Below are 22,987 nucleotides of genomic sequence, written 5' to 3'. Positions count from 1 at the left end.
AGTACGCTTGTGTTGTCGAGTATTGCGTCTAGTTGTTTTCATGCCACCTAAAAGTTAAATGTTAGATTAGTTGAAATAGATGGATTTGGGATTCTCACGAGTTGCCGCAATCGCAAAGGTAGATGACCGTTGATCCTTCATCTGCACCGCGCAATTGAACGTTGGTATACTTGACCTCTTCACGACCGCACTTGGGGCATGTTTCGTGAACTGTGCTATCGGTTTGCAAATTGTGCTTCTCAACAGCCTGGACACTTGACTGGAGCTTCTGCCTCAAGAAAGAAGGGAAATCGGAGGGTTTTGTTTGTGTAACGGTAACTTTGGAACCGGTATCTGCACAACCTGTTAGAGATCTTGCCAAATACAACACCAAGCGTACAAACCTCGATTCTCTGCGCCACAGCATTCGCAATGCAAAACATTTCGCTGAGTCCCTTTTGTTGCAGGCAACAGATTACCGCAGTCGGTACAAAAGACGAGAGTTCCGATCGCAGCCATTGTGAGTTGTGAGTGACTTCTGCACAATTGGAGAATTTGGTCGACTACTTGCGCAAGCTGAACAAATTCAAAGACAAAAAATTGGCCCAGCCATCATAGGCTCAAATCGAAGGTTGCAAGGGTCTTCCGGAAAAACTGACGAGGCAAGAGTGGGCCATGACGGGATAGCCTCTGAGTGGTGGTGCGCTTTGCGCACAGACCAGTAGCTGTCTCGAAAACATCCAAGGAAAGTCCAAAGCTCGCGAGGCTGATCATGTTGGTTTCCCCAGGCTTTCCATGACCTCGTCGTTTACATTCACGCAAAGCGGGTAACAATGCTTAGCTGCATTTAATCCCGTTACTTTTTCAACCCAATCACCTTACCGCGACTCCGACTCCTTGCTTCCTGAGAACATATTTCCTTTGAATACGCGCTCAGAGCGTGTCTTTTGATCCATACCTGACCCTATCCTGTCAATATCCGATGCGCTGGTATCCGTTTGCTCCTTCCTTCGGAACCAAGATATGCGATGAACCGCCTTCCCTCCTGCGACAATGAACAACACGCAGCAGCATGGGGCGGACCCAAATGGGCAGTTTGCTCAAGCGGGGGCTGAGGAGGGCATTATTGCTCGTCCGTTCACACTCCAAGAGGCGCTTCCCTATTCACCACAGACATCGACTATTCCTCTCATTTCTGGTCAGTTATCACCGCTTCTCGATATACTCCGCCTAACTCTAGTCAGATATCATCCCCGACCCCGTTCTAGGCTCAGGCTCCCCTGCGCTCCCTCTGACTGATCTATTTCAAACACACGACTTCGACTACCTAAATAAGGAAGCAGCGGGCCATAATCAGATGCCGCGCAACGTAAAGCAAGCGGTTGACCATGTCCTCCAAGAAATCAAACCAAGTCAACGAACACATTAGTATGATAACTATGCCGTGCATACTAAGAGCCACAATCTGACTGTCGAGTAGCAAGTTTACCACAATTTCAGGAATGAAATCGACCCCCCCTACCAGCAAGAGCCTGATTGATGGTTTGTCGCCGCTCACAAGAAATGTCTTCGATAAGGTGGGAGGTTATTTTAAGACGACAAAGCCCGTGGCTTCTGATGTCAAGCAGGTCAACGGTCAAGCGCCTGGCCACCCGACCCCCAAGCAACGATCAGCTTCAATAAAGTCACCGAATCCTCCACAACCGTCCAACTTGCCGACGCATAACTCTAAAGCACACAAGTCGAACTCCGTTAGGATCGAGGTTGCGATACCATCTAAGAGACAATTTGATCCTTCAACTTATGTTGACGTGAGCGATGCGCCTCAGCAAGACTTTCCAGTTATTCCAGCCCAACATGAGCAACCGCAAATACAGCCGATGACACAGCCTCCAACCACAGCAGCTCAGCTCCCTATCCAAGCTACCACCGAAAATAACCAGAATGGGGCATTTCGAATTGAGCTACCAGCTGCCAATATCAATCGAGAAGAGTACATCGAGGTCGAAGCTCGCCCGGGGGATCCCCATTACCTATCGGTTCGAAAAGAGAGCCAACAAGCCTATTCTCATAGTCCAGATCTGATTGGAGAGAGCCTTGATCAGCGTCAACGCAGCGAGGCAGCGCTCCATGCACTTGACAAGCTTGTACGCGTTGTGTTCAATTCGGTTGGGCGAATGCTTGGAGAAGGACCCGGACAAGACGAAATTGTTTCTGTGACACCAGACCAAGAGGTTGCTATGACCGCCTCTTCGCAACAGAAGATGCATGGTGCTATCCAGAAGACAATTGCTCTAAGATGTTTCGACCGTGTACCAGTAGAGCATCTGACTCAAATCATCAAACTGAGTGATGCCAGCTTGAGGCAAGTTGAGAATCTGGAGATCCGAGTCGACGAGACTTGGGGCGAAGATGCCGTTGATACATGGATGCAGCAACTCTCAGATGTGGAGACAATGCTGAAGTCAGCTCGCACATGCCTGCGCATTCTCTCGGGCGGACGAGAAGACAAGCAATTGTATTCAGAATCTGTCATCCAGAGATGCGCCGATATCTTCAGAAAGGTCACCGAGGACATTGTCATGCCTCTCGTGGAACTTCGGCCATCTGGACCTGCATCGGTTTTATTCAAGTTGCTTTCGAAGAACAAGAAGCCTATCGCAGCTGTCTTCCTCTCTTGCCAGAAGTTGTTCGCCTTGCTAGCAGAGCTTGTTACCAAGATCGAGCTCTCAGAGTCAGTGATCAACTCAATGGAATACACCGCCTCCCGACTCATTTTCATGGAGAATGCATACTTTGAGAAGGATTCTGTCTTGGGAGTTCAAAAGTTTGACGGGCTTCGGTCCGTGGCAATGGACATGCTCTCACAGATCTTCTTGATCAAACCTGAGCAACGCCAAGGCATCATCGACGACATTCTTACATCTCTGGAGAAGCTCCCTGTCGGCAAGCAAAGTGCTCGACAATTCAAGCTATCCGACGGGAAAAACATACAGCCTGTGTCAGCTTTGATCATGAGGCTGGTTCAAGCTAGTTCCGGGCGAGTTGATAACAACAAAAATCGAACACGCAGCAAATTGATACGCAATCTCAACAATAACCCCAATCACGAGCAAGAAGGAAGTTCTGATGAGGATGATCGCGCACCACTTGCGAAGCAATTTGTTTCATCGATTAAAAGTGAGGTACAGGGCGCGAAGCAACACGCTGTTGCTATCAAGGACCTTGAGATCTCTGTTGCTCCATTATCTGATGCGGCGCAGCGCAACGCATCTTATGTGATAAGCTTCATCGTCAAACGTGCCATCGGGTCGACCAAATCTGGAGATACCCCTTACCGAAATCTTCTTGATCTTTTCGTGGAAGATTTTACTACTTGTCTTGATTCGCCCGACTGGCCATCAGCTGAACTGTTGCTTCGCCTTCTGATGATCATGATGGTCCAGCTTTTCGAAGCACCCAAGACTGCTGCCCCAGCGAAAAACATGGCACTGGAACTATTGGGCGGACTGAGTGCTGCCATTTCCCGCCTCCGTTCTCGTGTTCAAAGTCTCACGAGTTCCTCCGATGGGACTGACGGTGACGAGTTGTCAGAATATCTTGTCGATGTCGCTAATCAAGCTCTGGAACACAAAACTCGCTTGGAACAGCTGGTAGCTTGGACTGGGCCCTATCGGGTCGTTCTAGAGCATGTGCAGAGTAGGAGTGACGAAGATCCACACCTCTCGAGTGCCATCTCGTTTCTCATTACGGGCTGGGCATCTCAGGTACATGTCGGCTACGACTCTTACACAGATGAAGATGATGAACGAGATGAGGAACTCGGACGTCTGGCTTATCGATTGAGGATGATGGTTGAGGATCGACGATGGCTTGCCAACGAATACACGTTCAAAATCAAGACTGTATCGACAAATCAAGCCAAACTTTCTTACTCGATCATCTTACTACGTTCACCACTATGTGAAGCTTTCAGCAAGATTCTGAACATTCTTCTTGGCTCTATGGCTAGTGACCAAGCTACAGTCCGAAGCCGCAGTCTCAAGAGCGTGAACCAAGTGCTCGAGACTGATCCATCAATCTTGGATGCCGACAATACTGTGATTGACCTGATTCTGGAATGTGCTGGCGATTCATCAATCCAAGTGCGGGACTCAGCTCTGGGACTGCTTGGTAATTGCATGATGATGCGGCCACGTCTTGAGACGCCCTTGACTCCCATGATTGTCAATCGATTCCATGATAATGGCCTCGGTGTACGCAAACGTGCAATGAAGCTTACCCGCGATATCTACCTTCGCAATCCAAGCAAGACACTGCGCAGCATGATAGCGAGCGGGTTGTTGCGTCGAGTACAGGATCCAGATGAAGGTGTCCGCGATCTAGCCCGCCAGATGATAGAGGAGGTTTGGTTTGCGCCCTTTTACCAAGACGACGGGACCGCTGTTTACCAAACTTCACTCAACGAGCACGTATCGCTTGTCATCCAAACTGTCAAGTCTGGTACGGTTACTGAAATGCTTGACAAGGTGTTCCGAACCATTCTGAAACCAAAGGATAAGTCTCTAGGTGGACCTTTCACAGTCTGCACCAAACTCGTTGCCAACATGTTTGGTTTAATCGATAACCTCGATCCGGATGATCCTTCAACTCCGTCTGGGCGCGACGCGCTGCAGGTGCTTACGATATTTGCCAATGCTGACCCCAAACTGTTCAATTTCGAACAGATACGCCTTCTAAAACCACATCTGGCGAACTTCTCTACGCCAGAGGAGCTAGCTGCTTTTCGGCATGTGACAATCATCTATCGCCGAGTGTTGCCCACTCTTTCCAGTGTCCACACCGAGTTTCTCTCTGAAGTACGCACCTTCTTACTTAAGGCTATTACAAGAGTCAACCAACGAAACCCTCTCGACGATTTGGTTGCTTGCACTCAGGTTGTTTGTGGGTTACTCAATAATTATACGCCTCTGGTTTCTGCTCTACATTCCAGTATTCAGAAACTTGTTCAAATCCAGGCCAGGCCTATCGACCAGACGGCTACCACTCTTACCTACGGATACAGCTTATTAATTGGCATGATTGCAAAACATTGCAAGCTCGACGAATGGACTGCTTGGTTCAAATCGAAGTTGCCCGCCTGGAAAGGAGAAACCGTTCCTATGCTCGCCATTGAGAAACTGATACCGCTTGCTGCACCTTCTAAACCACTCGAGATTCGCAAGTCAGCACTTGACGCCCTTGGATTGATTTGCCAAGCATGGCCTCGCAACTATGTTGTTCCCAAATTGTACACCTTGTTTGACCAGGTTTTCAAAGAGCAGATACCTGGTCTTGAGGTTCTCATCTTGAGATCAATCAGAGAGTTTCTTCTCATGGAAGAAAAGCGATCTGAAACAGCGGCCGAAACACCAGCTACAGGCAGGAAGAGGGAGCTGGCAGTTATGGGAGGGACAAGTTTTGACGACGTGGCCAGCGCCACCTCACAGAGGTTCTTGAAGCACGTTTCTCGAATCGCAGTTGCAAGCCAGGGCGACCATGCTTTTCTCGCCACGGAAGTTCTCGGCAGCATTAACCGACAAGGCTTGACACACCCCAAGGAGACCTGTGTCACCTTGATGACTCTCGAAACATCGACAAACCGCAGAATTGCAGAACTGGCTTTCTCCGAACATCGATATTCGCATGAGAAGCATGAAACTGTTCTGGAACGAGAGTATGCCAAAGCAGTGCAATCGGCCTTTGCCTATCAACGCGACGTCGTAGAGGACACGCGTGGTGCCACAACTAACCCTTTCCAGTCCAAGTTACACTTCTTGATGGAAGTGCTGAAGATTAGCAAAATGAAGAATCGTCAGCGCTTTTTAGATAAGCTCTGTGGCCAGTTAGACTTTGATCTTGTCAAACTCGATATAAGCGAGGAAGTCCCATCCCACATGGCCTTTGCACGATTCATCACCGAGAACCTGGCCTTCTTCGAATATCAGACCGTTGGAGAGTTGCAAACTACCGTCAATGCGATCGAAAAAATCGTGACGAGCACTGGCGCCCCAGTCGCCCAGGCCATCGAGTCAGAAGTTTTTAATGTCCGCGTGGATGCCCTGCAATTATCGGCGTCTGACACCCCAGCGAGCATCCCCGGAACTCAGAACGAGTCAATGGCTCTAGCAGCACCCGTCGATGGACAGCCCCCGGCAGCCCTTGCGATTGCAGCCAATGTTGAGCCCAGCCGTCTTCGTCAGCTCACAACGGCATCCATCATTCTGCTCGCAATGTGGGAGACGCGAACGTATCTGCGCCGACTTTACAGCATGGGAACTAGCCGACACGACAGTAAGGCCAAAGCACTGGCTAAAGATCTCAACAAGACACCAGTCAAGGTCCAAGGAGTTCACGGAGATAAGGTCTGGGACGAAATTGAGTCTCATATGGCTGGTCTTCAGGACCAGGAGCGAATGATCAGGAAGTGTACTGACCTGGTTGAACTCCTCAACGTTGACAAGGAGTTCAAGGTCGCCGATGACGGTGAACAGATGGACTTAGGGCCATCGACTCCGAGTGCAGACGAGGATGAAGAAGGCGAAGCTGTTGCGGATAGGGGACGCAAGCGAAAGGGAGGACATACGCCCGGTGGTCGCAAGAAACGGGCGCGTTCCGACTCCCAGCCACGAAAAAGGGGTCGACCTCGAAAAAACCCATTACCTGAGCCGGAGATGGATGCAGATCTTGGAGATGGAGACTGGATTTAAGCAGACATTAAGACATGGGCTATGAAGTGATTTGGACTGTTTTCAAGCAAGTAACGAAAGTGACAGGGACAGGCGTTTTTCCGCCCGCGAGGGCGCATCGAAGAAAGCGTTTAGTGGGAAAATGGCTTTAGCCGATGGGGCATACATACATTGGTCTTCAGAAGTGCAAAGGCAGCCAAGAGAAGAGGAACGGCGTTTCGGAGCATTGTGACTTTGCAATTTGATGATACCTGAGCTATAGCCATGAGGCCATATAGCTCATCTTTTGGTCGGACGGGCAAGAGATCAAGCGCAGCATACAATGCATATCAGCGAAGCTGGCGCATTTAGGACCATTTAAATACAGAGACAATATTATGATAGCCACTGTATCTAATCCCCTTGTGATGACTGGCATAAAAAATGACTACACATAAATTGAGCATACTTGGAAACAGTAGCAAAGCTCACTATACTGTTAAAGAAAGAAACGAAGCCCCAACCTCGATTTGGGAATGACGACGGCTTCCAGAAATGGGACTGTTTTATCGTATAATTTTGGAGTTAATAATAAAGTTTGTACGACGATGCGAAAAGTGCAAGTCTAAAACAAGCAATGCTGGATATAAGGCGGAAATGAATGAGCCATGCGAGTGCCAAGAAATAAGGCAATTGGATAAAGACATGCATAGATGACATAATTTTGATTGCTTGTCGCTGTAGTCAGATCGCCAAGGCATAAGCAGATCGGCTCGGCATCTTTAGCCGGCTTGGCAAGGTCTAATCCCTGCGAGCATTAACGACCAGTTCTCGCGTCGTTGATGACGACCCGCAAGAAGAAGACTCTGGTGTCTGTCTGGTCATTTAAGTTAGACTGCAAGTAGTTTACTAGCTGATGAGCCACGGACACAGCCTGCCAATGGGCTGTTGCTCAGTGAAGTGGTCAGCTGCACAACCCTGAATCGTGTACTGTAACTCGCTGGCTCACACCGTCTGGCCATGGACACGAATACAGCCACTCGGTCATGTTAGCTGGCGTTGTGGCTGCCAGTGATGCCAGTGGAACCAGAATCAAGCTTATTGGAGGAGTTGGAGAGCTCCAGAACAGGAGGAGGCCTCTTGTTCCCTGTCGCGGCGAGACCTTTCTTCAAGGAGCTTGTTTTTTTGCCAGTCGTGAGGTCCCCTTGACGTGTCGTGCCGCTCATAATAACCGGCCAGCATAGAACCCATTCCAGGGAAATAAAGGGGAAGACAAACGCTGGTGACCTCACTCGCTCGGTACCTAACATTGAGCAAGACCTGAAATCAATCAACAAAACAAAACAAAACCTAGACCAAGCCCACCTCCCTCGATCTAACTTGGTCCCTGTTTTCCTCGAAACCTTGGCATCCCCATCTTTTGTCTCTTTTTCTCTATTTTATACTTTGCAGTGCCGTGCCGCGCCGCGAGTGATACGCAACGCAGCCCAACTTACGGTACATACGGAACATTCGCATCAGTTGACCCACGTAAGAACTTGGACCCTAGTTCTTGGCGATGTCTTCCTGTAAGGTCCCCTTTCAGTTTCTTCACTTTTTCTTCGTACCCATAGTGTCAATCATTGGTTTCTCTACCACATGCCCTAGGACTCCTGCCACTATCTGCTATCCTGCACTGCTATTTTACTTGCTCTATTGGTTACTGACACACACCACCACCACAGTCAACCACTTCAACATCAAGCGTCAAGCGCATACTCTCAGTCGTAGCAGCACCGATCAGTCTTGGAATCCCTTTCGTCACGTCGAGTGGAAACGTCAGGCACGCGCTCTTTCTGACGCCGGCCGCCTGGAGCAACAAACCACACAAGAGGAGACAGCTGGCCAGACCTTGGCACACGCTGTCACCGAACCTGGTCGAAGCGGACCAGCCAGAGAGTGGTCAACAGAAGAAACAATGACAGATATGAGGAGAAGCAAAGAAGGCGACTATGACCGAGAGAAGACGATTGGGGGCTCACCAATTGATGGGAACGATGATATCCCCGTCTCACAGCGCTCGCTCGTCAGCGACGAAAATCAATTGCGAAACAGAAAACGCGAAGATATCCCAGCTGCAGCAGACAACAATATCGATCTCGAAAAGCGAAAACTTAAGAAACGAGAGTCTACAAAAATATTCCGCAGGGTCGAGCCCAAGGAGCCATTTACCGTCCGAAACCAACTTCAGAGAACCTTTCTCAACTCATATATCAATATCCTTCTCATTGCCGCCCCAGTCGGTATCGCTCTCAATTACATACATAGCGTTAACCGAATCGCCGTCTTCGTGGTTAATTTCATCGCAATTATACCCTTAGCCGCTATTCTCAGTTTCGCTACAGAGGAGATCGCTCTGCGAACAGGCGAGGTCTTGGGTGGTTTGATCAACGCCACCTTTGGAAACGCCGTTGAACTCATTGTGGCTATCCTGGCTCTTGTCGATGGAAAAGTCATAATCGTTCAGACGTCGCTGGTGGGCTCAATTCTAAGTAACCTTCTGCTGGTCCTGGGCTTCTGTTTCTTCTTCGGTGGCTTGCGACGCGAGAGTCAATATTTTAACGAGACTGTCGCCCAAACAGCCGCTAGGTAAGTGCCGCTACATACTGGTTGGACGATTCCTAATTGATTTCACACAGCATGCTCGCTCTCGCCGTCGCCTCAGTCATCGTGCCAACTGTTTTCGATCAAGCAAAGGATACACCGCCCGCTAATGTAGCCCGGCTCTCAAGAGGCACAGCAGTGATCCTTCTCATCGTTTATGCCGCCTATCTCCTCTTTCAGCTCAAGACTCACCAGAGCACATTCGCCAAGGAAAGCCAGAAGGTTGCCGCAAAGCCTTGGTCTCGTGGAAGTGCCGGAGCTGGCGATATCCGACAAGGTATCATGGTTCCTGGTGCTCTTGTTGGCGGTGGCATGACAGGACGCGAAGAGAATGAGCGTTTGTCTGAGATGCTTATGAACCCGCACAGACTTCCAAAGGCCGAAGACGATGAAGATGAGGAGGAAGAGCCTCAGTTACACTTCTGGGTGGCCATCGCCACGTTGACAATCGCCACCGTCCTGATCGCTCTCTGTGCCGAATTCATGGTTGATTCCATCGATGCTGTCACCAAGACTGGAGGTGTATCGGAAGAATTCGTAGGACTGATCCTGCTGCCTATCGTGGGTAACGCAGCCGAGCACGCCACAGCTGTGACCGTCGCAATCAAGGATAAAATGGATCTGGCCATCGGTGTGGCCGTTGGAAGTTCTATGCAGGTTGCTCTCTTTTTGATTCCCTTGTTGGTTATTATCGGCTGGGGAATGGGCAACGATGCCATGAACTTGAGTTTCGACTTATTCCAAGTTGCAACTATGTTCGTGGCTGTTTTGCTCGTCAACTACTTGATCGCAGACGGTAAAAGTCACTGGCTGGAGGGTTGGCTTCTCATCTGTCTTTATTCCATCATCGCAGTTTGCTCATGGTGTAAGTCTGGCGCCCCATCATGCTTCTTTACTGTGTTTACTGACCACGTAATAGGGTACCCAACACACTCAGACGAGTAGTCATTCTTTTTTCTCCAAACCTGTACATTTCTTTTTTTTGGGGGAGGGGTTTCTCTCTTTGTTTATATTTCCATCTTGGGTTATATGTGGCTACCCGTTCCCGCCCCCAACGATTCTGCATACCGTCCTGCAGTATTTCTCCACCAAGTAGGTATTTGGATAAGGCCTATTCAAACCTCACAGTACATAGCGATTTTTGTGGGATGGGTGGTGGTGCAAAGGCAAAGAAACAAGCGCGAAAAGCGACAGGCGTCGGAGGTCTGGTTTGCACTTCAGTTAGGACATCGTTAGTTAAAGCGTGATTTATAAAGAGTTTTTAATGCTATTTAGATTTCTGGTAAATGAGAAAAACAAGGTGAACCACATCAAATCCATGTGGTGAGTCGTATCTCAATTATTAGGGGTGACATTGTATGCTGTAGCTAAGGTCAACATTGACCTTGCATCCCCAAGGTCTCTATACAAACCGTGCGTGAAAGACTTGTTCGATACAAGATTAAGAGGTTCTTGGTGTTGGTACGCCTCGGTATTGTTCAGATTGTGATAATCATCAACTGTGGTTCCAGGACTTGTCATATCGTCATGAATATTAGGTACTTCCGTTATCAAAGACAAGGAAGTGGGAGTTCAGCTTGAGGTCTTGTCGGTTCATAGAGTAGGTAAGTACATAGCTGTATCACTAACCAACCAATCATGTTACACAATGAGGTTAACTTAGAGAGCAAGCTTCCTAAGTTGGAAGGCGGTGACAAGATTCTGCCGCGACAGCCGACCTCAGCTTCTTAGTCGCAATACTACTAACGATAGCCATTGCGATGAGTGACAATTCATCTGCAGCCTCTCAATCGGCTTCGTCGACCGTGTCAATCTATTGAGACCAACATGCGAACTACAGGATCGCATCGCGCCCTGTCGAATTCTGCCACATAGCGACCGATAGCGATAGCGATAGCGATAGCCAGCCATATCTCATGTCACGAAATGGTATCATGAGGAACCCGGTCCCTCGCAAGGGACCGCCTCATTGGCGACATCTAAGCAGATCGAGTTTGGATCGCTCCCAAACCGATGTCCCTGCGTCGCCCGCGAGCGTATCGACTCATTCCACTATCAAAGAAGAGAAGCGAACAAGAATAGAACGCCGATGCACCGTGACCGTTAACGAGGGCTACGCTAGAGATGAGGTCCTGCTGAATTTCGACGTAGTTGGTGGGGATATAAAGCCGGGAGCTTTGATGTGTATAGCGACAGTCAAAGATGACTTGCGAAAGATCTCCACCGGCCATGGCGCCGGTAGCAAGCAGAACCAGGAACAGAGTTATGGTTCGAAGGGGACTGCGGGCACTCAAAATGGGGACGGTGCGTGTTTTAAATACTTCTTTGTCGCAAAAGACATGCCTCAAGAGACGAAAACGCGGAATCCCGATATTGAGGTCTACGTATTGAAGCACATTGCCGATGCGTTTGGGATGAAGAAGGGCTCGCAGGTCCTCTTGACGATGGTAAGCATTCCTCTACCTATACCGTTCAGGCTGCTAACAAACATACAGGTGGATGCGAAGAATCCAGCTACGGAAGCGTCGCACGTTGAATTGTCGTTTAAGGATCAATACTTGTCCAGATCAGACATTTGGAGAATGACTGTTGGTGAGTTGACGGGAAGAACTGTCTACAAAGGCCAATCGGTGTTGTTTATGGGTACAATCAAGGCGCAAGTCACTGCAATCTATGTCGATGGCCGCAGAACGCACTCTGCCTTTTTCACCCGGGATACTCGGCCCATCTTCCGCAGTGAATCCGCCAGATACGTCCTATTCATTCAAATGGCCAGAGAGATGTGGGAATTCGACGCCGAAAGCTCTGGCGAGATCATGTTTAACAAGGTTGTCAACGGCTTTCTCCCCGCGCTGTTCAAGAGATGGGCCATGCTCAAGGCTAAACACCTCGTGAGCATCGTCCTTTTTGCGCGCGTGGAATATGACACCGGGTTGACAGCCGAGTTTGACAATCTGTTGGGGGACTATTATACAGGCATTCAGCCATCTGGGCCGCGTCGACCATACAAAGACTTCTATCGAGTTGTGGTCAGTGAGATGGGCAGCGGAGAGTGGACAAAGATCCTGCATCAGCTCAAGGTGGAGTTCAACTTCTTCCGTCGGGATATTAGCCTGCACCATCATAAACTCAATGCTCAAGCAGAAATTGATGGTCGAGGTTCCATTCCTACGGATACACCTTCAACTCGTGTCAAGGCTGAATCAACATATGCCATGTATGGCAATGTTCTCGAGGCGATCAACCTCGCTTCGTCCCAATTCGCCCATGATCATATCGACAGGGATCTCACCAGGACTGGAATTTCCATCGCAGTCATCAGCCCTGGCTCTGGAGTTTTTGAGGTAGACTACGAGACGCTGCGGAGGACAACAGAGGCATTGGTTGGAAATGGTATTGGTATTGATCTAATATGCATGCCTAAGATGCCTCTCCATTCAGTTCCCCTATTCAAATACCGCAATCCGCAGTATTCGGATGATCATGGCCATGCTCATCGTTCCAGCTTCTCAAGGTCGTTCCACAGCCGGGATAGCACGCCTAATCATCCTACACCAGTGATCGGTAGCTATCAATCTCTCGGCGAATCTTTCTCACCTTCGAAGGGAATGAGCCTTTCTCGTCGTTCAGACCCTCTCATGTCTATGGCAACAAGTGAGCAGTGGTGCTTTGCATTGCCTCAATGGCTTCATGTCTCTTTCTGGACCGGCGCATCCGACGAGGCCTTGTCCTATGAAGGCATTGCCCTATCTGTCTCCAACAAAGTCATGCAAGATGACGAAGACGAGTTCAACATTAGATGCCGCATGTATGCATTGCAGATGAGGAGTGTCCTTGAAACCAACGAAATTGAAACAACACCTTTGCAAGTTGACACACATTTCCCGGCCAACATCACCGAACCGCCATCCTCGCAGAAGTATCGAAATACTGGGATCAATGACACTGTCTACATTCCTAACAAGCGCCCCCCGGAGGGTTTATTAGATCACATTCATGGATTTCAAAGATTTGTTCCAGATAGACTTGCACGCCCTGGTGAAAAGTCATTGTGGAAACAGCTGCAAGAGTTTGATGACCATAGGGCCAAAATCTCAAGTAGTCGCAGTCGACATCATTCGTCACGATATGCAAAAGATTTGGATGAGATCACGAGAAGACAGCTGGCAGAGGACTCTGGTCTATACGGAACTTCTCTCCCAGAAAAAAAGGCACCGGTTCTTGGTCCTTCGGCACGAAAGTTGTCGATGAACATCATGGACGGCGAGAAACCATCGCCTACAAGCTTGAAAAAGAGCGCTGAGCCGCCTGCTCCAAAGCCCCCAAAGACAGTTGCAAAGCAACCCAAGCTAATGAGGCAGATTAGCCTCGGACAGCGAGGATTTGGCATCGCTGCTCCAAAGGCGGTAGTTGCAGAGATCAGGGCCGAGACAGTCAACGCCTCAGGCGTTACGTCTAGCGAAGCAAAACAACCCTCAACCCCTCGAATGCGCCCAGAACTACGGCCAAGCTCGCCTCAAACAATTGCAAGCCACCCATCGTCATTGTCTGTACATAAATATCGAACAGACACCCCTGACACCATCATCGAAGGGGTGCCCATGACTCCTAGCATTCCCATTCTCAAGAGAAATAATTCTGGAAACCTCGATATTGCTACGATGCAGCTGAGGACCGCCTCATCAACGATAGGTTCGTCGTTGAATAGTCGGCAGCAAAAGAGGGAGGACGATCGTGATCTTAGGTCTTCGGATGCCCTTCGCGCTGATGACGCCCAGAAACTCTACACCAACAAGCTACGTGCGGGTGCGTTGGGCGGTGCTGTTCAAGACCTCCCAACAACTCTGTCACCCACCACTTCCATTACCCCGTGGTTGACACTGCTGAATCCATCGAACCCGGAAAGCCTTGCGATCGATGATACTGTCTTGTATAGCCGATGGCAGCATGTTTATCCACAAATCGGTCAGATGAAGGTCCAGAAATGGAAAGCTCTTTGTTGCCCTGCTTCTGTACCCTTGACAACCGAGTATTTCCCCTCCAGGACTCAGTTTGATAGCGAGTATCATCGCCATCCGTACACTGTTGAGCAAGATACAGATGACGACATGGTCGAGGAGCCCAAATCTCGGCAAGACTTTATTCAAGAATTGATAAGCTTGAGATTCACTCAGGGCTTCCAAGTTGTCGTAGGACCATGGGTTGCCCGTGCATTTGGACAAAACTCGATCAAGATCGGTGACATTTTCTCGAGAGACCAACCTCTTGAAGATGGCACGAGTATTTTCATGTCTGTGGGCAACAGCATTCACCAACTTTCGTGCGTTAATGGCACAGAAGTCGAGGTGAACATCTTTGTACGAAAGCCAACTGACACTTCGCTCACCTCTCAAGGCTTCTCGCCGATCTACAAACCTGCCATTCGAACTCTTCTCGATGATGCATATGAGGCACGGGAAATCGACCTCCTTACCGCTCGTCCTGAGCGTAATTGGAACATGATTGATTCATACATTGCTGGGCATCACGACGAAATGATGGACAGTCTGCGCTTCTGGCGTGCAAGATTTGTTCTTATCCCTGTCTTGCGCAAAGATGTCCCCGTATCAAAAACGCAGGGTGGTGACCATGCTGAAGAGGTGCGAATTGAGGGTATCAAGCGTCTTGCTCAATCCTGGCAGAAGCATCGCTACATACCTCCTTCTGAACGAAGATATCATTCTGTCGGGCAGCAGAAACGCAAAAGGGACCCCAACCCCCTAGATATCGTATACAAAACCGATGACCCCTCCGTGGTGATTGCTGCTGAAGTCGAAACGCTTCCTCTCACGGAAGGGTTGGAGGGTGGCAATCGAAAAGGGCTTGTCTCGGCCAAGGAGCGCTTTAAGAAATCCAACCTAAACTTGGCCACGTTAGCTGATGCTATGCAACAGCCTGTTGAGAATGGAGGCGTTAGACTACAGAACCGAAGGTGGCATCTCCGCCTCTACTCTGCGTCCTTTATCGGCTCTGATATGGTGACTTGGCTGCTCGACAACTTTGAGGACCTCGATACTAGAGAAGATGCTGAGGCACTGGGTAATGCTCTAATGGTACACGATGATGGAAAATCGGGTAATTCTAAGGACAAGGGGCTTTTTGTTCACGTCGACAAGAGACATCAGTTCCGCGATGGCAACTACTACTACCAAATTGCCAGTGAGTTTGCCAAACCTCATGTAGGATGGTTCAACTCGCGACGAGCTGCAGTGCCCCCAACGCCGAGTCTCGAAGCCTCCAGCCGAGACTCACCTCGAGCTCTGATGTCGGCTCGTTCCGTTGACGAAGGCGGTTCTCCTGCGTCAACATCGACGACCCCAACTATATCGCTTTCTCAAAGCGTGAAACGATCCAGAGTTGTTCTTAGCAAAGTCATCAAGTACGATGTTGACCACCGCAAGCGATCATACAGGCCAGAGAGGATCGACTTGCATTATGACCGCCTCCACAATCCTGACGGTTGTTACCATATCCGCATTGACTGGATGAACGTCACGACAAAACTGGTAGAAGACGCAGTTGAAAGTTGGGCCCGAGAGGCCAGTCAATATGGCCTTCGACTTGTTGAAGTCCCCATTAAGGAGGCATGCACAATCACTGAAACAAATCCATTCAGAAGGCCATATCGCATCAAGCTGGCAGCGCGTCCTCCTGATCAGAGGCCTGAGACGTACATTGACCCTAACTCACAGGGTCCAACGACGTCCCCAAATAAGCACTTTTACCAAACTGCCATCCTGAAGAAGTTCGACTTCGTTTTGGATATGGAGGCAGCCTCTAACTTCCCGAGTAATGTCGATGTGACCTATTCTTGGGGCAAGCCGGATTATAAATACACCCAGTATATCCATCGCAGCGGCTCTCTGTTGGCAGAGATTACAGACGAGGGTGACTTCTTGATTCTCGCCAATCGTTTGTACAGCAGTCGATCTGCGAACCCGCGCGAGAAAGAAGTTCGTTCAGCTGACCCGCCCCTGGTAGAACGCGGTGGTCGTATGTCATCGTATGGCCCTTATTCTACCTTTGGAATGACAGAGTCAGCAACTCTTGCATCTCCGGTTGTCAAACCAACACACTTTTACCACTCACCAGCCCTGAAACCAGTTGATCAGAATAACAAAGCAGTGTCCTCTACGACCCCTGATCCTGATGCCCTCAACGCCGAGATAGACGCGTTTTGCAAGGATACGTCTGCGCTCGTGGAGTTCTACAAAGAAGCCATGGAGAAGGGGCAAAAGGTTCAGGGTACGCCTGCAACAGCGGCGGCCTCGACACCTCTGGAGGCTGTGCCTGAAGCAAGTATTCCCACTTTGGGACTGCCACCTGGTGTTCTGGGAGGAAATGACGGAGCACCGACTAAGCGACTTAATAGTCCAATGTCGTTTCTACGAAGGAGTAGTGTTCAGTATGACAGTGGATCGAGCCTGACTGGGCGATGAGTGCTTTGTATATTATATGACACATCATGATCATTAATTGTGAAGAGATGTGCTTTTGATGGCCCATATACCTGAATCCTGGCCGTCCTGAATGACTGATCTACGACTCGACAAGTCATTGGATAGCTATGACGGGCACCTGATATTTCAAAATCGAGCGAACTCACAGTAATTCTTCGTTAGATTTAAACAAATATGTTGATAATCTAATATTGCAGTAGATATTGCTATGAATATTCGCCAAAACTCCAAGGCTATCGTTGTCCCTGCCGTATCACGAAACGCCAACCTCTAGTGTGGTCAAATTCGCCAGGAAGCAATCGGAAGAGCAAATTAAAACGCTAGTAAGAAGATAGTTGACCCAAACATGCCACAATGCGCAGGGTCTAATCCAAAGTGAGATGCGTTGAAAGTAAAGAGAACTCGGAACAATGTTTACACATGCTTCTCCTGCTATGGCCGTTTCCAAGGCTTGTACGTACGCACGAGGCGTTACATGGGGTATCATTTGGAGGTCTTGAGAGGAAAAATCCTGTGGCAATTGTAGCTCCGTCAGACAAAACTGTATGGGGGATGGACGCTGAAAACAAAGTCATAAAGTCATTAAATGAGGATGGTCTTGATGAGCTCATCCATCGTTGATATCGAGATTGTCAAGCCACAAGCCAATGGCATCGTGAAGTGGGCTTCGCGATCGGCCATTTCTAGCATGGTTGGTCTCTAGGTGCCGCTTCTCGCGAATGTCAATAACTTCGCGAATACTGTCTTCGAGAGCAGAGAGGACAACGGTCTTGCATTGGACACGAGGGATCTCCAAGGGTGCCTGAGGCAGTGCTGGCGTGACGGGAGCGGTTAAAGATAGAGGTTCTTCAACCTCGGTACTCATGCGGGTATCGCTATGTGTTTGAGAGGAAGCCAAAGAATGATCTTTGCTGGTGTCTTGGCTCAAGCTGATGACTCTTTCGACGGCATCAGTCAGGGTTTCATCAGGATGCAAGACAGGCTCCTCGATCCATTCTTCCTCAAGTTGAGTCTCGTAAGGGAGAATCGAGGGAGTAAGTAGCCCACCGTAAGAGGTCGACAGACCAGGTGGGCCAGTGAGAGGTCGGTGGTCAGCTGGCGATCGTGGTTTGACTAGCCGACGGTACCGCAGACGAGTGATCGAGTTGGTGGTGGTATCAGCAATCATAACGCTGCTAATATCAACCCAGCGTTCATTTAGGTCGCCCAAGATGGGGTGGGCTGGCGGAGGCGTGGGCTCAGCCTGGAGAGATGCCTTGATTTGCACCATCAGATCCTCCTGGGGAGGAATAGCTTGAAGAGCAAAATCAGGATGATAACGGTTCAACCAGCCAGCAGCGTTAAGTGGGAGATCGCCATCGATGCACAAACGTGAGGCCTGTTCAAATGACTCTAGTCCGCTTTGGAGTCCAGGGGTAGACAAGTAGCCACTACTTGAAGGCGAGCTGATAGCAGACTCAAATGACGTCATATAATCAGGAAAGGAGATATCTACGTCAATGACGCCATCATCGGCATTGATAGATGTTTTAACAGGGGACTCGAATGCGCCGTTAGGGTCCGGTGTCCTGTCAGGGCGAATAGATGGCTCTCGACTGTGACCTTTGCATTCTCTTGGTGTACCAGTCCCTTTCAGAGCATCAGTAGAAGGCCGGCGGTCCGATGGTGAAGGAACGCTAGTGTTATCTGCTAGAGATGTTTCTTCCACCATTTGAGACAGCTTATCCGCTCTATGAAACGAAGCCTTGGTGGGTGATTTTGGATCATACCCACCATATGTGCTGAACGAGGCTGAGTCGCGGCGTCGATTGTTCCACAGGGCGCCGATGACGCTCCCCCAGCGCGAACTTTGACTTCTAGAGTCGCTACTGGCATTGCTCAGCGCGCCTGTGCTTTCACCTCGCTTTAAGGAGCGCTTCAAGTCGTCAGTAGCGACACTGCCGCTGCTGCTCGGGCGAGGCCTTCTCTGAGATTCCACTCTCTGAGCTGTCGAGAAATGTGGTATAGTCGTCTCGGGCATAATTGTTGTAGTTGTCGCAGCACTACTCTTCCTGCTAACAACGTCGTTGCCAAACATAGCGAAATTTGGGGGTCGGATTGAAGCTGCATCCGAGACTCGCCTTTCATGATTGCGATCCATAGTCAGATGAGCGAGTTGCATGGGGACAGCTGAGGCCCTCGCGCTTTGGCTCGTTGTTCTAGAATGCGAGGCTCGGCGAAGGCCTGTGCGTCTGTTGATCTTTCGACGAAGAGACTCTTCCCGTAGAACAGGAATTACGAAGGTCGGGGGCGAGTTAGAGTAAGTTCCAACAGAAGTTGAAGTGCTAGGCCGATGAGCACGGGTCGTGGGAAAATGAGAATTGGCAGGAAGAAAGGCAGAAAGAAGAAAGATGAGGCGCCTAGCAACCATTTTGTCATCAGACACGATAATGGTTCGTGCCGGCAATGACAGGTCCTCCTCATTTCTGTTCTTCTGCTGAAGATACAGCCGTCTTCGATAAGAGGGAGGGCAAAGAGCCTGCAGCCAGTCTGTGTGGGTTGACAGAAACCCTGTCAGGAGATTGTAGAGAAACTGGTTCTGATTGTCGGTGCCAGCAACCCACTTGGAGGCCCATCGAGCCTCATCACGCCAGATTCCCCAACGGCCTTGGCCAGTTACGACTCTTGCTGCGCTCAAACCCATGACAATTCTTTGTCGAGCGGTATCGACTTCTCGTATAACAGTCTTATCATCAGTGAGACAGTTTGGCCAAAGGTAAACCAGCTTGGTGGTGCCCTTCGAAGGCTTAATCCGAGACATGTCACCCCGGTACTGGTCTGAGAAGGAATGTGCTCTGCCAGTTTTGTTAGTTACTACTAGAGGTGGAACCGGTCCAGGGGCTGGACCGGGAGAAGCCAGGTCGACCTGCTTTAGTAACGTGGCCAGCGTAGTAGCCACCACAGATTGAAGATGAGTCAACGTCCTCATAATGATATCCCAATGCCGAATCAGTGAGTCGATTCTATCCTCCATGTCTAGTGTATAAGTGTCTGACCCATCACCGTTTCCGGACCCAACCATTGTCCATCCTGAAGGACGAGCTGAGCTGAAAGATGATGGGAAAAACTCTTGATCGTTATAAGAGCTTGATTCGCGCTGCGCGGATTTGGACTGATTCATAGGTGACATTCGAGTTGTGGTGTTATTTGCAGCAGGTAGTTGGACGACTAGGACCACGGCATACATCGGTGTTCGTCGTTGCTTCGGCTGAGGCTTCTTCTTCTTCGGCACAGACTCCTCGCTCGTCGTTGGAAAGGGGAAGCCTGCATTCTCTTCTGCATCATCTTTAGAGGGCGATACGTTGGTTTCTGGGTCATCAATAGTAAGATTGACAGGAAACAAGCGAGTTATTAGCACCTTCTTCTTCTCGGCAGGTCGTGAGGTAGAGGTGTGATTTTGGGCTGCGGACATATTTGTAGGGGAGAATGCTTGTGAGGAGAAGGACTGTGATAGCCGACTTGAACGCGCGCTAGAGCGTCCGATGGAGCTCCGGCCATCCCCAACAATGCTACTTGAAGGTTCAGCAGGACGTGACTCGCCAGGGACAACATGGACCTTGGTCGATGTTCCCTTGTACGACATTAATTCTGAGTTACCGAAGATGCAACTTGAGAACGTCGCCAGTTCCTCGCGATACTCACGAGCAGCCTTCTGTCCATCTGACTCGACGTGACTATCCCTGCGCCCCTGGAGGGAGGCTCGTCGATCAAAAGCACCCTGTCGAGGCGAAGGCTGAGGTCCTTCCGGTTGGATAACCAGGGGTCGTGATAGGCCTCCAAGACTGCTTTTTCGCGGTGAAGTTGGCGTTCTTCGAAACTCTGGAGGGATAGGCGGACGCTCCGTGGGCGATACTGGAGGAGCAGGGTGGCTGTCAAACAAAAGAGTTGCATTAGAAGGTCCTAGGGCGTCCTGCATTATGATGACCCTAACATCACGTACGTCCAAGTCGACATCGCCGCTGTAGTCAAAGGCATTGGCCGTAGAGGTGGCAGGGGTTGTTGGTGTGGTTGATAGGGGGAACACTTGATCATTGCGATGCTGATATAAAGCATCGGCGTCTGGGAAAAGCAGATTTCGAGTCACCATATCCTCCTGGGCAGAATCGAGGGAGGATACTGGCCTCGACGTCTTTGTACTGGCCTGTGTAGGCGTGGCTGAAGGGCCGCCAGAGCCCAAGTGCAAGAGCCGGCCGAGCATGTCGGGAGGCGCACTCAGGGATTTGGGCAGCAGGTTGAGTTAACAAGAAAGGCGGCCGTCGATATTAATTACGACGGCGAGCCATAATCAAGATGGATAACGAAGTGTTTCGAGCTGGGCGTAGTCGCATAGTAACCACTGCGCGTGGCATATGAAATTGCAATCAAGTTGCAGAGGTGGAACTCAGATTCACTCCAGTCTGAGAGCTTGAGCTTGAGCTTGAGAAACCAATAGCTGGAGCGGGCGCAAACCAAGATGGAGGGGTCAACGAGGTTGGAAATGCTGGAACAAAGCAAGATCCAAGCTGGAAGCTTAGGTAGGTTGTTTGCTAATAACGTCGCAAAAGGAAAAGGTGGCGGCAGTGTTGATTGCTGTTGTGGCGGGAGCTGGAGGGTGGCGATGGGGTAGCAACTGTGATGGGAATGTATGAGAAGAGCATGCACAGCTGATACTGGATTGACTATGAGTGGTTGAATCCTTTTTGGTCACTGGGAGACTTGGAGGTGACGCGAGGTGCGAATGATACGGTACGGTACGGTGTGTTGCGTTGCGAAGCGCGAGATGCGGAGAGCAGAAGGGTTGTTGTTGGTCGTTTCTGTTGGCTCCTGGTGGTGCTTCTGCTGCGTGTGAGGGGTTGATAGTTCGTGGGTGGAGGCAGAGACGATATGCGCGGTCTTTGCGAGTGATCAACAGGAGAGATGGGGGGTCGGTAGCTGCAGGTGGAAGATCGTAAAGAGATGGATGGAGGGGTTTCGAGCTGGACAAGCTGTTCTACGGGCAGTGGCAGCAAGAGTGATTTTGAATTCGAGAACGCTATCATAGACGTCAATGTAAAGGTAAGTAAATTTTGAGGTGAAGTCAAAAATCAAGGGAAGTAAATGCTCGAGGTCAGTGAGCCAGCCCAGAGTTGTTGTTGATCCAGATGCTCGGGTCAAGGCCAACTCGAAGCGGGTGGCAGCCCAGTTTTGGGTGTGTGTGCGCTGGAGGTCTAGTGGGCTTGGAGCTCCCGGGCGGTACCGCAGTGCCAGGTATTCCAGGCAGCTCGTTAGTGGCGGTTAAGGGTTGGCGCTGGTGGCAGCTTGGGCCACGAGGTACAAGATGCCCCGTACCTCTTAGCTCGGGGCCAGGATGGAGAATGGAGATGGGATGGGGAATAGTTCAGTGGAGATTGCATGTGTATGGGTGGGTAATTTATGAATTGGATGGATTTGGATGGGAGGAGAATCAACAACAGACGAAATGTGGATTATTACCAACCTGGGTCTGGGTCTGGGTTACTGGGCGGGCTCTTGATCTCTCTTGCTCTCGTTTGCCTGTACTGTACAGCAGAGATGGAGGGATGGATGGACGGATCAAAGGACGGCGAGATTATCAGAGTCGAGGAATGGACTGCATCTTGTTTCCCCAGAGTCTTAGATTAGACGGGCGCTGAAAGAGGCCTCTGATGCCGAATGACGAGACCTGATGCTAGACAGCACCCTTCAAACACACCGAAGTGGCTGGAACTGGAAACCGGAGCAGAGACACTCTTGTCTAACAACCGAAGATGGTCAACCTTTGGGTTAGATTTTTGGTTAGATCTGATTTGCCCAAAAATGTTCACGTTGAAATTATCTCTGTATTCTGTTGCTGTAGAGTCGACAACGTACAGTAAGTAGATTGGGCCGAGCCGATGAGCCGCGACTCCAGTGAGCTAAACTCGTTCAACCGAAACTCGAAGACGGCGAGAATACTCGAAGCGGCGATGTTTATGTAACAAGTTGAACCTCGAGTTGATGTTTCGGCGGCGGCACTGCGGGTGGCTAAACACCTAGTAAATGGATCTTCGGGGTGGGCGATACCATTCCACAGACAAAGCCTTTAAGATGATAGGTCCAAGTCAACGACAACGGCGGGCCTTGCTAAACAATTACCCGGCCCTT

At 49.9% G+C, this 22,987-nt stretch overlaps 5 protein-coding genes; 3 read left to right on the top strand and 2 right to left on the bottom strand.

Annotated features, from left to right (window-relative positions):
- Nucleotides 1–28: 28 nt before the first annotated feature.
- On the bottom strand, nt 29–498 carry FFUJ_04729 (related to DNA-directed RNA polymerase I A12.2 subunit; the record flags this gene model as incomplete). XM_023571949.1 has 3 exons in its annotated part: nt 29–47; nt 99–333; nt 384–498. 3 exons carry the CDS (start codon nt 496–498, stop codon nt 29–31), a joined length of 369 nt encoding a protein of 122 aa, XP_023426171.1.
- A 534-nt stretch (nt 499–1,032) lies between these two features.
- Nucleotides 1,033–6,728, top strand: FFUJ_04730 (related to sister chromatid cohesion protein; the record flags this gene model as incomplete). XM_023571948.1 has 3 exons in its annotated part: nt 1,033–1,177; nt 1,224–1,407; nt 1,460–6,728. The coding sequence occupies 3 exons, from the start codon at nt 1,033–1,035 to the stop codon at nt 6,726–6,728; spliced, it is 5,598 nt and encodes a 1,865-aa protein (XP_023426170.1).
- A 1,516-nt stretch (nt 6,729–8,244) lies between these two features.
- FFUJ_04731 (probable Ca2+-transport (H+/Ca2+ exchange) protein) lies at nt 8,245–10,274 on the top strand (the record flags this gene model as incomplete). XM_023571947.1 has 3 exons in its annotated part: nt 8,245–9,314; nt 9,365–10,194; nt 10,249–10,274. The coding sequence occupies 3 exons, from the start codon at nt 8,245–8,247 to the stop codon at nt 10,272–10,274; spliced, it is 1,926 nt and encodes a 641-aa protein (XP_023426169.1).
- Nucleotides 10,275–11,245: 971 nt separating this feature from the next.
- Nucleotides 11,246–16,807, top strand: FFUJ_04732 (related to Vacuolar membrane-associated protein iml-1; the record flags this gene model as incomplete). XM_023571946.1 has 2 exons in its annotated part: nt 11,246–11,776; nt 11,825–16,807. The coding sequence occupies 2 exons, from the start codon at nt 11,246–11,248 to the stop codon at nt 16,805–16,807; spliced, it is 5,514 nt and encodes a 1,837-aa protein (XP_023426168.1).
- A 628-nt stretch (nt 16,808–17,435) lies between these two features.
- FFUJ_04733 (uncharacterized protein) lies at nt 17,436–21,065 on the bottom strand (the record flags this gene model as incomplete). The annotated part of the gene is made up of 1 exon (XM_023571945.1): nt 17,436–21,065. The coding sequence occupies one exon, from the start codon at nt 21,063–21,065 to the stop codon at nt 17,436–17,438; it is 3,630 nt and encodes a 1,209-aa protein (XP_023426167.1).
- Between the last annotated feature and the right edge of the window lie 1,922 nt (nt 21,066–22,987).

Source organism: Fusarium fujikuroi, chromosome FFUJ_chr02, assembly GCF_900079805.1.
Source record: "Fusarium fujikuroi IMI 58289 draft genome, chromosome FFUJ_chr02".
NCBI classification, from domain to species: Eukaryota; Fungi; Ascomycota; class Sordariomycetes; order Hypocreales; family Nectriaceae; genus Fusarium; species Fusarium fujikuroi.
This window is presented reverse-complemented; position numbering and strand designations above follow the sequence as displayed.